Genomic DNA, 14,990 nt, shown 5'->3' with positions numbered 1-14,990 from the left:
TGAGATATTCCCAGAAGTCAGATCTACTTGCTGCTTTTGTTTCTGAGAGGTGGCTGATACTGGAGGAGATTCTGAACTAGAGAAATTCAGAGTTTGGGTTTATCCTACTCTTGTTCACATACTTACCATGTACGAGTCTGGTATGACAGCTCATAAACCCAGCTCACCTGCTTTGATGTGGGTGTTGTGTAGGATTCCTGTATTTGCACCGAAAGAGAGCTCAGAGGCACATTTTATGGGTGCTAATATTCTAAGTGGAGGGATTACACATCAAAATGGAGGTGGAAATGGATGGCAATCATTACACTCGATCTTGCTTTGCTGATCATGACCTGTTCTCTAATAATTCTTTTGGACAGGAAACACGAGAGACACATTTATCCTTCTGAAAAGGAAGTTTTAATGAGCAGGGATGATGTACTGCAGGAGACAGAGATATCGTAGCCTGTTAAGGTAGAATACATCGTTGGTGATGGTTCACAACTCTGCCACGGTCCTGCCAAGTCATTTTCAGGAAGTCATGTATACATATTTTGCTTCTGTTTCTGTATCTGTAAAACAGAAATAACAATGAGAGCAGAGGAAGAAGTTAGTGTGGATGAGGGGAGCACTCCTAATATTTGCTTTCTTTTTCAAGTAAGAGAAATATTTGAAGGGAGCCATGGGGTCAAAGGGGTCTTCTTTCCATAGTTTTGATACTCCACTCTCTTTCACCCAGCTCCAAGCTATTTTTGTTTTCAGTCAATTTCTCATCTAAAGGGGAGTCAGAAAAGAACGAGTGGCTTTCCTTTTGCACGGATAAATAACTCCTTTATTCAAATGCACCTTTGCCTCTCAGGTACTTATGTAGACCCAGCTGGACATTCTAAGTGTCTCATAGTGTTGGTTGTGGTTGTGGACTCCACACCTGAGCTAAGATACGGCAAGGGAGAGTCAGAATGAATAAAACAAGGGTTTCATATGAGCACTATCCTGGAAGTGGGATTTAACATCCAATTAAGCATCAAAGCTTCCCACTCAGTGTCTGGAGAGTCAGACATTTTCTGCAGAGACTCAAAATCAGCAACCGTTCTGCACAGAGAGCTTCAGCACTGGCCAAAAGGAGGGGCCAAATACAAGGGCTTTCAGGGATCTAACTCAGAACCTGAATCCCATTCAGACCTGGTCCCAGAGGAAGGGGGTAAAAGGTGTCCATTTACCTTAGGATGTTGAATAATAATAATAATAATAAACAGAGCAATGAGGAAAGAATTCTAATCACCTGTTTAGCCTTCAGGGGAAAATTGCACCAAAAAATTGCACAGAAAATGGCAGTCTATACCTGATTCTCCAGTATGAAAGAGAGGGAAGTGTGTGACTTTGTAAACTAGTGACAGATGGAAACCGAGGTCCTTAACTTCTAGCACAAGTTTCTGTAGTTGACCCAAATGTTACCAGTCATTTTATTTTATTTCATTTTGGCCTTGTCATTCCAAGAAGAAACAGTGAAAAAGTGCAAATAGACACTGGCAATATGGAATCCAGTGATCTGTATGGATATGGTGTAATCTGGAGCATCTAGGTGAACTGCTCCTTGTTGCTTTCCATGTGAACTTTCCTTCTCTGTAGGAAAAAGCACCTTTTCAAAAGTCTTTCCACCTTTTCAATGGCTGTTGCCAACAGCAATTTTAGAAATGTTCAATCTGATACTTTTATTTGACATCTTATTTTCTTGATGGCTGGGTGCTGAACTAGCATTGAATGGCCATGGCAAATGCTCAAGAACAAACTGGGTAAAGGGCAGCAAGAACATCATGAAGAGTTCGTTAGGAAGTTGTCTGTATGTGTCCTTTGGAGATCTTTCTGATTTTCCTGTTTTATTTTAATTATCTTGTTTCTAAGACACAGTTCAAAATAAACATGGAAAAAAACATGTTGCTTGGGATTGGATGTGCTTTTGATGGGTGGAGGAAGGTAGTTTGTACAGCAAAACTGCCTAGTTTTCTCTGTGAGTTCCCTGGGATGAAGAGGAGTGCTTGCCAGAAATTGAGCTCCCCTCCTTGCTCCAATATTACTACACCCAGTTCGCAGAGCTCCCCAGGGTGACATTGTGATTGGACATGAAACCTGTCTGCTTCAGTAAAGTAATCTGTGATTTTCACTTACATTCTGGGAGAACCGGCACCTTGGAAAAAGATCAGAAGTGGTTTCTTTTTCACACTCCTAACCTAGGTGTATGCATTTCTGAAATACGTTCAGAGACATTCCCCAGCCTGCCTGCCCCGGGGTTGGGATATGTGGTTATCTTGCTCCTTTTTCAGGTTCTTTGCAGGAGTTTTACCAATAGCGTTGTTGCACAGAAGGACTAGAAAATCCATATCTCCAAGTATGTTTCTTCTAGTTTACTGTGGGATAAATAAGAGGGGAGTACAGCAATAAGTTTACCATACACATACCATTCTCCTAGATGGAACACGAAAGACCTAAACCTTTCTGCCTTTTTTTAAAATATCATTTAACTGCTTCTTAAAAGGCTATACTAACATTAAGCTTTCTCTTGCAACATTCTTCTCGTGCCTTTGCTGTCTTCTGAACCCATATGCTGTAAGAAAACATTATCAGTAAGTATCTTTAAATACTTGTTGTCTCTAGATGTGTTTATGTCCTTTATTTCTCATCTCCTCTCCTCAGCAGGCTGTTGTAGTCCTTACAAAGGTGGGATAAGTTGATTTTCTTTGTGAATAATCTGTTCTGTTAACCTTTTCTTAAATCTGTGAAATTGGAAGACTGTTTACAAAGTCCAGGACAGAGTGTTCATCTCTCTTTTATTTTGGTCTGTACCAGGAAATGCCTACAGAGAATGCCTGGGCAATGGGACATGGGCTTCCAAGATAAACTACTCTCAGTGCGAACCTATTCTGGATGACAAGGTCTGTATTTTTGTCTTCATTCTTCTTAGTGACATTTCTCGGCATATATGAATGCAAAGCTAAGTTTAAGGTTAACATGCTAATTTGGAACTTCTGAGACAGATTCCATTTCTGTCTCTGCAACAAGTCCTCCCTGTAAATTCAGGCAAATCACTTATCCTCTTTCCGTATCTGCTACTCACATGGTTTTTAAAAAAGGATGCTTTATTACACTCTGTCCCTGATGATGTATGTTTATGCAGGTCCTTCCTAGATTTGTTCAGAGCCTACAGCTGCTACAGTAAATGTTAGTAATAATAACAATAAGGCCAAAAGCTTCTTTGGAACTGAAAAATAAGCTTTCACCAGCTGATTCCACCCTGTACCTCTCAGTTCTGAGGTCAGAGAGGCCATCAACAACTGACCTTTCCAGATCTCAATGTCATTTTTCCTTCAGCAAATATGTAAACGGGCAGCAACATAAAAATACATTAAAAAAAAACCTCGGGTCCTGTCTGTCTTTAAAAGACTGAGAAAATCCTGCATTATACAGGAGTTTGCAGAAGGAAATTAGCATGTAGGGTTAAGCTTCTTCAGAAAGGCTGCAAGCAATTATGCAAAGTGCTTTTCTTGTCAAATGTCTCAGCTTTTCTTGGAGGCATCATAGACATTCATCCTCACACAGTTTAAACCTTCAAGCCTTTCATGCCATGTTCTCTTTCTCTTCCTCCTGTTTTGAGTGTTGTGGTGGGACACGAGCACACATCAGTTTTGTGTTGTTTCTCTGCCAGGGGTGACTTTCCCCTCTAAGAACCAAAGTGGAGTGCAGCAGCTCAGGCCTGTTAATGTTTTGAGGTCCATTCCACTCACTCTGTCATTGGAGTTGAGCTGTGCCATTTCCAAACAGGGAGAAGGAAGACAAGGTCTCACCTGCTGAGGGCTGCTTGCAGAGCTAATCTGGATTTAGTACTCAGGAACTGTCTGGACTAGTGCTGTACCCAAAACAGTCATGATGTGCTTTGGCTGTGGCCCAGCATCCATCCAGTAAGATCCATGTTGTTGCTGAATGTGCACTTTGACAAGTGAATCAGAAAACAGATAACTACACACCAGCTGCTGAGGAGGGCCTACTCTTACCCACTGGCTAGATAATTTGGTGGTAGCCCACCACCCCACCACCCCCACCGACCACCCCCCACAGCTCCATTTGCTAGAGGCTTCTAGAAAGTAAGAAAAAATGTACCAGTACGTGACTGCCATCCAGAGGGACTGATATACATTCAAGGTGGTCTAGCAAAGTGGAGAGGCTCCCGTGGAAATTTAAGTCTGATCTAAGTTGGGACCACCCCAGTGCAGCCCCTTCTTTCATTTCTTTCCCCCTGGGTCTTTTTTTGGATGAATCAGTTCCCTAAACCGTCTTACTGCATTATTGCAGGAGTGCTAGGGGCAGCACAAGCAAGGGGAGTAAAAGCATGGCTAGGGTTGAGGGGCACAGCAGACCATGGTAGCAGACCATTTCTGAGTGAAATGGATTTGCACTTCTGTGAAACTACCCTCTTAAAAATGAGCAACAGAGGGGGTGTCTAGCAGCCAGTGCTGATTTAGAGAATGGGGAACAAAGCTGGGCAAAGACTTGAAATCTTTGATGTGGTTTAGCTGGTATGGGAAACCTGAGCTGATAGTAGCAGTCTGCTGTACCAGCTCAGGAAAATGCTGCTGCATTTTAATTACACTCTTTATGTGTTTGTCTGCATGACTTGAACAGTTCCTATCTCTGCACAAGCAAATACAGAGGAGTTTTATTTGAAGAGTCTGGAGAAGTGTTGTGACTAGAGGACAGGATTATTTCCTTTACTCTGTTTTTGCTTTTAAAAACTTTGCCGCTATGGTGATAGCTTAAAACTTCTTAAATAGCATGTTCCTTAAACAGATGAAAGTGCAGATGTTCCCCCTCCCTTGTTTGCAAAAGCTTAAAACCTCATTTATTAGATCTTTAAAGATTTGCAACAAGCTTTGCAAATATTAATATTTGTGAATATTTTTGAAATCTCTACATAATGCTCAGTGTTACAGATGAATACTTGGGTTGCTTTGTGATCTCAAAAAAAAAAAAAAAAAAGAAAAATCCCCACGGATTTCCCTAATCCTCCATTTTGATTAAAGGTGAGATGCAAGCACACATGTGGGTCTATTGTTATTTATTGACTGATCCTAGCAGATGCTAAGCATCAGCCAGGAGGTACACCCTGTGTTTTGTGTTTTTGTTTTAATACAGAAAACAACACTACTTTCAAGCTTGGCCACTCACAGCCAAGAGTGCTAAAGAATTACATGGTTTGACTTCAAATGTAGTGATTGATACATGGGACAGGGACAGGGCTTTTCAAGATCAACCCCATGTCCTGTGCTACATGCTTTATGACAGAGTGTTGGTAATGTAGCAAGGGAAATTTTAGGTTTTTTCAGCTGTGGGTCAATCTTAGGGCAGCATAAGCTCCTGTAACACACATTCACTTGATTACATTAATACATCATTGCTTTATTTGCGGTCAAGACCTGTGGCAGTAGCTGAGAAAAGTGAGCTTTGCTCCTAGATTCCCACTTTGGCTGGGATCTAGTTGCCTGCATGTAGTTAGTTATGTGGTGTAGTTTAAAATGCCCCAGTGTGACTCCATGCATCTGGCAGATGTGACACAGGCCTTCTGGAATACCTGTTCTTCAGAAGCAGCAATTGGAGGTCAGTCACCAGGACCAACTAGGCAGTACAGAGTCTCCTGAGTGCACCTCAAGGGACACTAGATGCCTCTGTGTGTGTAACTTCTAGCCCTTGCTTCAGATACTGGTTCAGATGTTGGGTAGATACCCAAATGTAGGTGTCCTAACATCAGACTGAATCCCATCCTCTGAACAATCAATTAGCTCCTTCTCCAGGCACAGGAATCAGGTACAGAAATAATTTTGATCCAGCTGGCTGTTTGATGGCATGTGTGACAAATGGAAAGCCTACAAGCACCTGTGTCCAAGGGACCTTTACTGCATCTGGCACAAATCTGTGGTCCTGTTAGAAGACAAATGAGAGTCTCAGGCAGCAAAAAATACATCTTAGCCTCCAAAAAGAGCTATAAATTAGGAACTTTGGTCTTGACTATATGGCCTAAGGCAGCTGGATATGAATTTGGTTCTGCTAATGTTTTGAGGTGGCTTCAAGCTGTGCAGCTGAGTTAGCACCATGTTGGACTTAAGTTAATTTATCCTGCTAGGAGCACAGTCACGTTAGCCACAGCTACCCAGCTTCCAGCTGGCTCAAAACAGGAAAGCAGTGAATCCAGAGGCATCTTGGATGACAAAGATACTTCCCAGTTGTTTCTGAAAGTCTTTGGAGAGGAGATATGGTGTCTTTAAACTGTACAGGTGTTGAGATCATCCTGGCAACAGGAATAAATCTAAAGTGACTTAACTGGGAATGCAGTGCAGAGCCTCATGGGAAGACATGTGCTGTAAACACTGGCAGGACCTGTCAGGAAGTTCAGTTAGAGGGAGAAGTGTTGTTATCTGGAGAGTTAAGACTGTTGTTATTAGGTGGTTATTAGTTCAAATCATTAGCTGATTTGGTTTGGACAGGTTAGCAGTCACATCCTAGCTAAAGCAAAGGGAAAAGTCCTCCAGAGAGAGTGACTCCACTATTAGCCTGAAAACTGGCTGCAGGGAGCCCAGGGTACCTTAGGTTTGCAAAGCTGGTACAGGAAAAGACATAAAGCTGTGATTACTCAGTTTAGCTGGTAGAAGCTGGCTGGAAGAAAATTCTGCACAGTCTTATGTAACATGATTGTCATGCATAAGGTACAGCATGGAAAAGGACTCCAGTGATGTGACCTGATGTGGTTTGGAGAGCAAGGCTAGCAGTGTCCAGACCATCTCCTTTTCTATCTCTTCTCTAATGTAACAACCCTCCTCCTAAGCCTGAATAGGATTTAAATCTGCATTTTAGTGAAGTGAAACTGTTACCATAAAAGCTGGCAGAGGAATATTGGGTAACTCATGGAAGCAGAGGAATACTGGGTAACTTTATGGAAGCAGAAGAATATTGGGTAGCAGTAGAAGGTTGTTACCATTTTAAATGTATCAGTCTTCAAGAGGGTGAGACAGAAAAGAGTTATGCAAGTATTTTACATGAACTGAGCTTTGGCCAACACATGACTGATTCTGGGCACGTGTTTTTCAGCCCTGAAGGTGTTGTCTCCAATTCTACCAGAGATGCAGATTGCATGTAGGCTGGTAGAAAGTGATCTTGCCACCCTGTCAGCTTATTTTTCATAGGTACTGAGGCAGTCTTGTTTCTATGATACTTGAATTTGCCTTCAGGAAACCTTAATACTGTCAGCAACAGAGAAAATAAAAGTTATGCCTGTTTTTCCTTCAGTGTCAGTGCGTCAAAGAGGAGATTAATTCTGGTTTTCTTCCAGTGAATTTTCCCATGTTTTGAACCATACCTGCATAAAACTTGAGTGAAGTTTAAATAGGGGCTAGGAGCCAAAGGAGGGAGCTGAAAGGGTCAGATTCAAAGAGCAGGATCCTTGGCCTGGGAGAAACATTGTCATCATTCATAAGATTTCTAGCACTACATGAGCAATTCTGGATGATGCTCTTAGTCACATGGTTTAGTTTTAGGTAGTCCTGTGAGAAGCAGGGAGTTGGACTCTATGATCCTTACAGGTCCCTTCCAACTTGACATATTCTATGATTCTGTGAATTAAGCAGGGAAGTAAATAAGCAAGGCAGTTTGCCAGGACACTAGCTGAACAGTACAAAATTGCATTTCAGGTAGGCACATTAGATCAAGTGTGTTTTTCTTCCCTTTTAGGTGTACCTCTGACTTAAGGATAAATAAAACTCGGTGTGGAATTCAGATCTTGTAGGTTTGGTGGTTTGGGTTTTTTTTCTCCTCAAGGTTATTCAGAAAATGGGCCTGTGCATGGAGAAGTTTATTTTAGGGGATTTTATAATAGACTTAAAAATACCTTACATGGTTGAGTTCTGTCCAGAAACAGCACATTACTCCATGTGCTGAAGATAGAGGCAGGTTTCATCATGAAAATGATTCCAAGAGTGCTTGCTCACTCTCTGGCAAAGTACTGGAAGATGCTATCTTCACGGAACAATGGAACAGATTAACTACAGCTGCTGGTTGTAGTTTCATCCAAACATTCATTCACTGATAAATTCCTTTGACTGGAATACAATGTTAAGGGAAATTGTTAGAAAAAAATGAAACAAAGGAAGTTCAACCAAAATTAGAAAACTCATGCCATTTGTAGGATTTTACTTTTATATTTTTATCACAAGGGAGGAAATTTAGGTGGTTAGTTTTCAAAGGTCTCATTCTTCTGAAGGAGGACATCATCCCAAAGTGGGTAAAGATCTGCTTAACCTGAAAAGAAGCACATGCCAAAAATACTAAATAAATAATTTTTTTTTCAGGGGGAATTTATTGTTTAAGTAGCAAACCTCTGTCAATTTTTAACCAGCTTCAGTATTTATCTGAATAGTGTTTTTCTACTTCTTCCTATCCATCAGACAAAGAGAGACGATGCTTCTCTTTTCTCTGAAGCCAGCAGCAGCCCACCAATAAAGAATGTTCAATTACTTCAAGGTCAAATTTTGGTCACATCACTAAATTCACTGGTTTAGGTGGAAGCACTTTTGTACTTAATTTTTGGTTTACAAGATCAAGAACCTGCCAATAATCTCCCCAGCATCCTAGGAAATAGACACTAATACATTAAGTTTCACTTCATACTTGGGTTGCTGCTAAAAACAAGAGGATCTCTGGTTCATCAGGCTCTCTCAAAACTGAAAGGACACCACCAAATTCCAGCTCATTCAGTTCTAACCTCAATTTGAAAACAAGGACCATAGTTTGCAAGGAATGTACCTCAGAGAAAAATCTGCCTGTATGGAAAGGGTTTATTATTTATTCTTACTGACAACTGATTCATTTTTGTATTAAAACCAAACCATTTGAGTAGAAAAGTAGCATAACATGGCTCATTAAGACCATGAAGTTCCCTAAAAAAATAATGTTCTATAACTTTAGAAACTGTGAGAAGATGTGTCTTTGGCAGCTTTGTCACCCTAAACTGACAAAGTTTTAAAATAACGTAATAATGAAAATAAGAAATCCTGAAGACATTGCAGAAAAAATGGGGGAGAAAACCCCCCACTTATTTGCTAAGATTTGTAAGAAACTGTAGACAAATCCCAAAATGAAATGAAACCAAGCCTGTAATTCTGTGCCTGGGCAGCATGTTTGTCTTATACATAGACATCAGCCCTGGAGCTATTCTATCATTTTAAAGTTGAGAAAAGTAATTACTGTTTCCTAAACTGATTAACTGTTCCTTAATGTCAGTGCTTAGAGAGTCATGCTGATTTAATCATGTTATCTCTTTACCTCCAGAGGAAGTATGCGCTCCATTACAAGATTGCTCTCATCATAAACTACCTGGGGCACTGTATATCAGTAGGGGCCCTTATAGTTGCCTTTATGCTTTTCTTGTGCTTGAGGTGAGTAATCTGTTTGCATGCTTCTAACTTGGTTGGGTGTGTGACACCGGGTTACTCAAGCCCTCTAATAACACTGTCCAGGTTGTGTTTGGTCTTGAAAAAAGGTCATGGCTTTTACACTCCCAGGCATGTACGTGGTTTCATTGACTGATGCTTTGGATGAGCTGTAAGGTGGCTTCTGTGTGTAGAGCCTAAAGCCTATTTATATTCAGGAAGAGAACTATACATGATTTATTGATGCAGCAAAAAATTCAGTGAGCACAGAGTGCTTCATTAAGGGAAACTGGGATTTGAGTGTGTCAAGTTGCAAGTTTTGGGGGCAGGTTTGCTTTTTTTGTAAGGCAGTGCATGGTAACACAAGGCATTTTGCATACCCTGACAGTTAATGCCCAGATCTAGACCAAAGGAGATAGAATGAAATCTTTCCATTTTGCTTTGGGTTAATTTCAATTTTTCTTCATTAAAGAACTTAGAAGTTTTCTTAAATAACAAGAGAAACATCTTTAGAGGAGCTTTATCCCCACCACTGCTCATGAATGCAAATAAATGAAACTGCACAGAAACACTTCCCTCCCCTGGTTCAGTGGTACAGAAGGTCAAATGAAAGAAAGTCTGTGAAGAAGAGTTAGAGCTACAGGCAGAAGAGAAATGGCAGGAGGGAAGGAAACTTAGTGGAAGGTAATAGGTAGATGTTCGTCAGTCATCATATGTATTGAATGTACACAGCCTGAGTCACAGGAACATATTTTAATAGGATTGGCCTGGTTGGATATTTCTGTATTATTTGTTGGATTACCTGACTGGTATTTTTGTACTATTTGAGCTGTCTTGTCTGGGACCATTCAGCCTGAACTTAGAACCAACTGCACTAAGTGCTATGCAATGATAATCCTTAAGAAAAATCTTATACTAGTAGCAGAGAAGAAACAGGTGGAGGACACCCCACACCCCCCCACACCCCCCCCCCAGGATTACAGCATGATGATAGGCAGTGACCCAAGTGAAAGAATTACTGCTGTCCTAGAGTGGAGCATCCCTATGAAATCTTATGCTAAGTTTTCCTCTTGAGCATTCCTAACAAGGGGGTCTTTTTTATTAACAACAGGAATCTTCTTTCACCCCAGCATCTATAAGCAGAATAATCTGTGCTAGTGGGAAGAAAAAAAAAAGCTTAAAACATAACTTAAAACATTCAGTGGGAATATTTATGGTGCATCAGTTTAAACTTCCATTTCAACCTTTTTACTGTGCATATAATGCTAATTCCCATAGTGCTTGGAGACCTGAATTAATTTACACTGAATAATAAATGCAAATTATTCATTGTAACTATATTCCCTGCTTTGATGCTGAATCTCTTATAAATGCTGGAGTAAATAGCACAAAAACATTTAGATAATATGGTATCAGTGTATCCAGCTTCTAACACAGAAGTAGCCTAGCTGATCTCTTTTAAATTGTTCTTCTGTTATTTAAACTTTGACTTTAAAATTTAAATTTTGCAGTCAGCTTCAGCATTAAAAGTGACTGCAGCAGTTAAGTACTTCCCTGTACATGATGTGAATTAAGATAGTCCATCTTTTCAAATTCCCACTGTACTATGCAAAAAATATCTGATGTCTAGCCAGCATTAACGACCACGAGCTCCCTCAGTGTCTGTAGAGTTACACCTGTTTTCAAAAGTTCTAAAGATGCTCCAGTGAAGGCAGTCCAGATTCATGTTGCATTACAGATTTCCCCTACACAAATTCTAGGTTATGCACATCTTCATCACACTTACCTCTTCAAAGTGTCCCAAGAACAAATCCGTTTTGATAATTGAGTCTTATTATTTGGGGCTTTTTTCCCTGTTTTAGTTTGGATGGAAGAAGGCATCTACTAATTGGGTGCAATGAGAGAATTTTGATACTTCCTGGATAAAAAAACATTAGAAGACCTTGAAGGCTATATCTGATAGTCCCACATCTTGGCCTAAAGTAGAAATCTATCAGTTTCTTACTCCTGCCCACTTCCACCCATCTACTTCACTGCAAGAGTGCCTGCTGAGGGGGAAGATAGAGGAGACCTCTGGGAAGACTGAAGTTCTACAACTGCTCCATATTTTTATGTTTCTCACCCATCACCTGCTTGATTTTCCTTTGCTCTGTCGGTGCGGATGGAGTCCCCAAGGCAGTCCTGTCTGAAGGAGGAGCACACCTGCTGTATTGGAACATAACTGCTAGGAAGGCTGTGGGATCTCACACACTGGAGGTTTTAAGAGCAGGTTAAATGTCTGGTTGTCTTGGCAAAGAGTGTTGCTTTGGTGATCAACTACTGAGATGGGTGTTCTGCGTTTGGAGATGAGCTTCACCGTTACTGTTGCTGCCCCAGCTCAGGTAGCTGCATTGATGGGAAGCTTAGTCCTCAGTTGTGCTGAAGTGGGAAGGGGAAAGAACTGGATTGAGTCCCTAGTCTTCCAAATCTATCCTATGTCATCTTGTTCCCAGTTCCTGTCTTCCTCAGCTCCTTATGCAACCCTCTGTCCTCCATTCACAACCCACCCTCCATGCCAGTAGAAATGTTCTACTGACCTAAACTCCAAGGAATCATACATCAAAAGATATTTTGAGGGTCAAAAATCTCAGATGTAGCAGCAAGTAATGAGATCATCTGTCATCTGTGCTTCTATTGCCAGGAGACCCCAACACAACTGGGAAGGGAGGAGAACTCAGCCAGGAACTCCCTTTTACTGTGAAGACCTATTCCATCCTTGTTTTCTCCAGTTCTGTCACATACGAACCAATCTTTTCTTGGCTGTGCAATGAAAAAGTTAGCCAGTAAACATTTCATTTAGCACATTAATAATAAAAAGTGAAGCCCAGCTTATGGGAGAGAGCTTGATTTTTGAGGACACACTGTCTGAATGACAATTAGTCATTGAGATAGCTCCTAAAGATCTAAGTCAAGGATAGTTCCTCAACGTCTAAATGTAGGTGGTCTTAAAAGTGTGAGAGCCATGCTGTCTTTATAATGCAAAACAAAACAAGCACACAAACAAAAAAAAATATGCTGAGAAGGAAAAATGAGGAATTTGTGCATAAACCAAATGTGCTGTAGAACTGCATTGATCTCCAACACAGAATCTGGAGATTTGCTCAGGACACTTCACAGGGCATTGTTAAATGTATCTGTACTATTTTGAATCTCATAGTCTGTGCGTTCTCATTAATAGTAAAGGTTTGATCCATCCCTCAGGTGCACACAGGCAGCTCCTGCTGACACTGCTCTCATCGTCCCACATAATCACATTTTCACACTAGCAAAGCAGAAATTTTCCACAGGAGGAGTCCTGCTATCAGTAATACCAATCAAGCTGAAGAGGGGGGAAAAAAAAAAGCAAAAGGATTAAAACACTTCTTTTGTTCTTTTGAATCATGTTTTTCCTTTACTGTTGCTGATAATGCAGAAACCCAAATTGCTTTGTTCCGGCTTTTTCCTTTTTAGTGTGCTGTTATACCGGCCTCTGAGGCGGAATAAGAGTCCTTTGTAAAACTCCTGACTTGTTATTAAACAATATGCTGGCAATGGCCGGCTGTGAGTGACCTGACTGGATTCAATCAGAAGATGTTTTATTTGTGCAGTAGTGACCGAAGAAGAAGTATGGGAAGACAGATATTTGGTCTGGGAAACATCTAAGTCCCTGCTGAGTTTTGAATCCAATAAAGAAGGATGGTGCTGAAAGGAAGATAAGATGAAGATTAAAAATTACATGTCCTTCTGCACAGGTTGCTAGATAAAGGCAGTTTAAAAAAAACAAACCGTCAAACATTGATGTAGCATCTTTTGTCGTTAGTATGGTGGTAACAAAAGCAAACTGAGGATTTAAGGGAAACATTGCTTTCCTGTTGCCCCTAAATTTACCTCTTTCTATTTCCCCTTTAAAATTTCTGATTTATTTTTTCTCATAGGCCTGAGTCAGTGTCCCTTTTCTTTCTTATGATTACAGCCAGATTTCCTAAATCTCACATATTTTTTCTCCCAAAAGACTGAAACATTTTTTTCTTGAAAAAACATAGTCACTTCTATTTTTTTTTTTCTTTTTTTCCCCCCTAACCATCTCCCAGGGTTTAGGAGGGTCTACTTTCCTTTATCCTGCTCTGTTCCAAGCTCCTTTGAACTGCCTCTAGATCTTCAGTCTGAGATGCAGTTGGTGAGACTGCTGCATGCCTCTGTTAGTAAGAATGGAAGAGTTTGATTAAATGTTTTGTAGAAACCTGTCAGAAGAAATGTAGAGCATCCATACAGAGCAGGTTTCATAATACAAAGTGATCTGACACCTATCAGAGCCTAGATACTGAGGGTATAGGAAGTGGGTAGGTGAGCTGCACAATTTGTACTGGGTTGCGCTTAAAGGTCCTGTGGTATCTGATGTTATTAGAGCAGAGCAGACTTCAGATCTAATGCGTAGTCCCCCCATCCTCCCATACATACCTTTCTGTTGTGGAGCAAGGGGAAAAAGAGCAAGTCCCAGGACAGGCCATCAACTGAATTCATGAGGTTCTGTCAGTGCTCCATTCTCCCCTTCATCTCCTGGTTTTCCACCTAGCCTAGTTAAGTCTATTCCATCTGCCATTTAGAATAGCAGAGCCTTAAATAATGATTCGGTCACATGGCTTTTTTTAATCGTAATTATTTTCATCATAAATACTGGTAATTGCAGAGCATGTGTTCGGCTGTAGGTTTGAAGAGAGCACTCTGTCCCACCCTGTAAAAGTCCATAGTAAAGTTCTCAAAGCAAGGCAGGAATGAAAATGATAGAGCTCTGTAAATAAACATGTGTGCAATGAGATGGTCTTCGTTGAATGCAAAACATCTGAAGTACCTGCACTGCCTGAAACCATGTGAAGTGTCTTATCTCACAAACTCAGATAAAGGACAGAAACACTTTTCCTGTTGATTAACCTTAGGCCAATGTCTTTGCTTCCCACTGCCTTTACTCACCCCCCTCTCATCTCATATCTGTATGACTTGTTCTTTAGACTCTTTGTATAGAGCCTGCCTAGCACAGAAACCACAGAGGAGAGCAGAGCCCTCATGAAGTCCTGGAATAATACCAGTCATTAAAAGTGTGCCCAGAAAGCTGTATTCTTAAAAGGGGAAGGTTTCATAAGCTGCATCTAAAATAGTGGTATTGTAGCCTAGCAATATGAAGGGTGGCAAGAGTATTATTGCAGCCTATAAATACATGATTGTTGGATAAACATTAGAAACTGAAGAGCTACTTACAATCAAGGACAATGTCAGTGCAAGAAGAAATGGGTATAGGCACTCTACAGATAAACTTGTGAGTGGATATTAGAGGATGATTTCCAACCCACAGAGCAGAGGGGTTCAGGAGCTATGTAATGGAGGAAGAGTTTGCCTTGGAGTTAAACTAGAGTTCAGGAATTTATGAAGGACTTTTACTGAATTACTTTCTTGACCTGAGGTTTGGAGGATCAGGAGGCCACTTCCTACTCTGTGCTTGAAATATGTTCCTACTGGTATATTTCTGTCACT

At 40.7% G+C, this 14,990-nt stretch overlaps 1 protein-coding gene across 4 annotated transcripts in view; it reads left to right on the top strand.

Moving 5' to 3' along the window:
• CRHR2 (corticotropin releasing hormone receptor 2) overlaps positions 1-14,990 on the top strand; it is a 159,957-nt gene that overhangs the window by 84,030 nt on the left and 60,937 nt on the right. For 3 of the 4 annotated variants that reach the window (XM_074892621.1, XM_074892655.1, XM_074892629.1), the window contains 2 exons: positions 2,824-2,909; positions 9,346-9,452. In XM_074892621.1, the coding sequence (XP_074748722.1) occupies positions 2,824-2,909; positions 9,346-9,452 (193 nt within the window). The remainder of the gene's footprint in view (positions 1-2,823; positions 2,910-9,345; positions 9,453-14,990) is intronic. The other variant, XM_074892637.1, reaches the window with a different exon arrangement.

The sequence above is a fragment of the Strix uralensis genome, chromosome 1, assembly GCF_047716275.1.
Source record: "Strix uralensis isolate ZFMK-TIS-50842 chromosome 1, bStrUra1, whole genome shotgun sequence".
NCBI classification, from domain to species: Eukaryota; Metazoa; Chordata; class Aves; order Strigiformes; family Strigidae; genus Strix; species Strix uralensis.
Note: the sequence above shows the minus strand (reverse complement) of the source record. Positions and strands in the feature narration are given on the sequence as shown.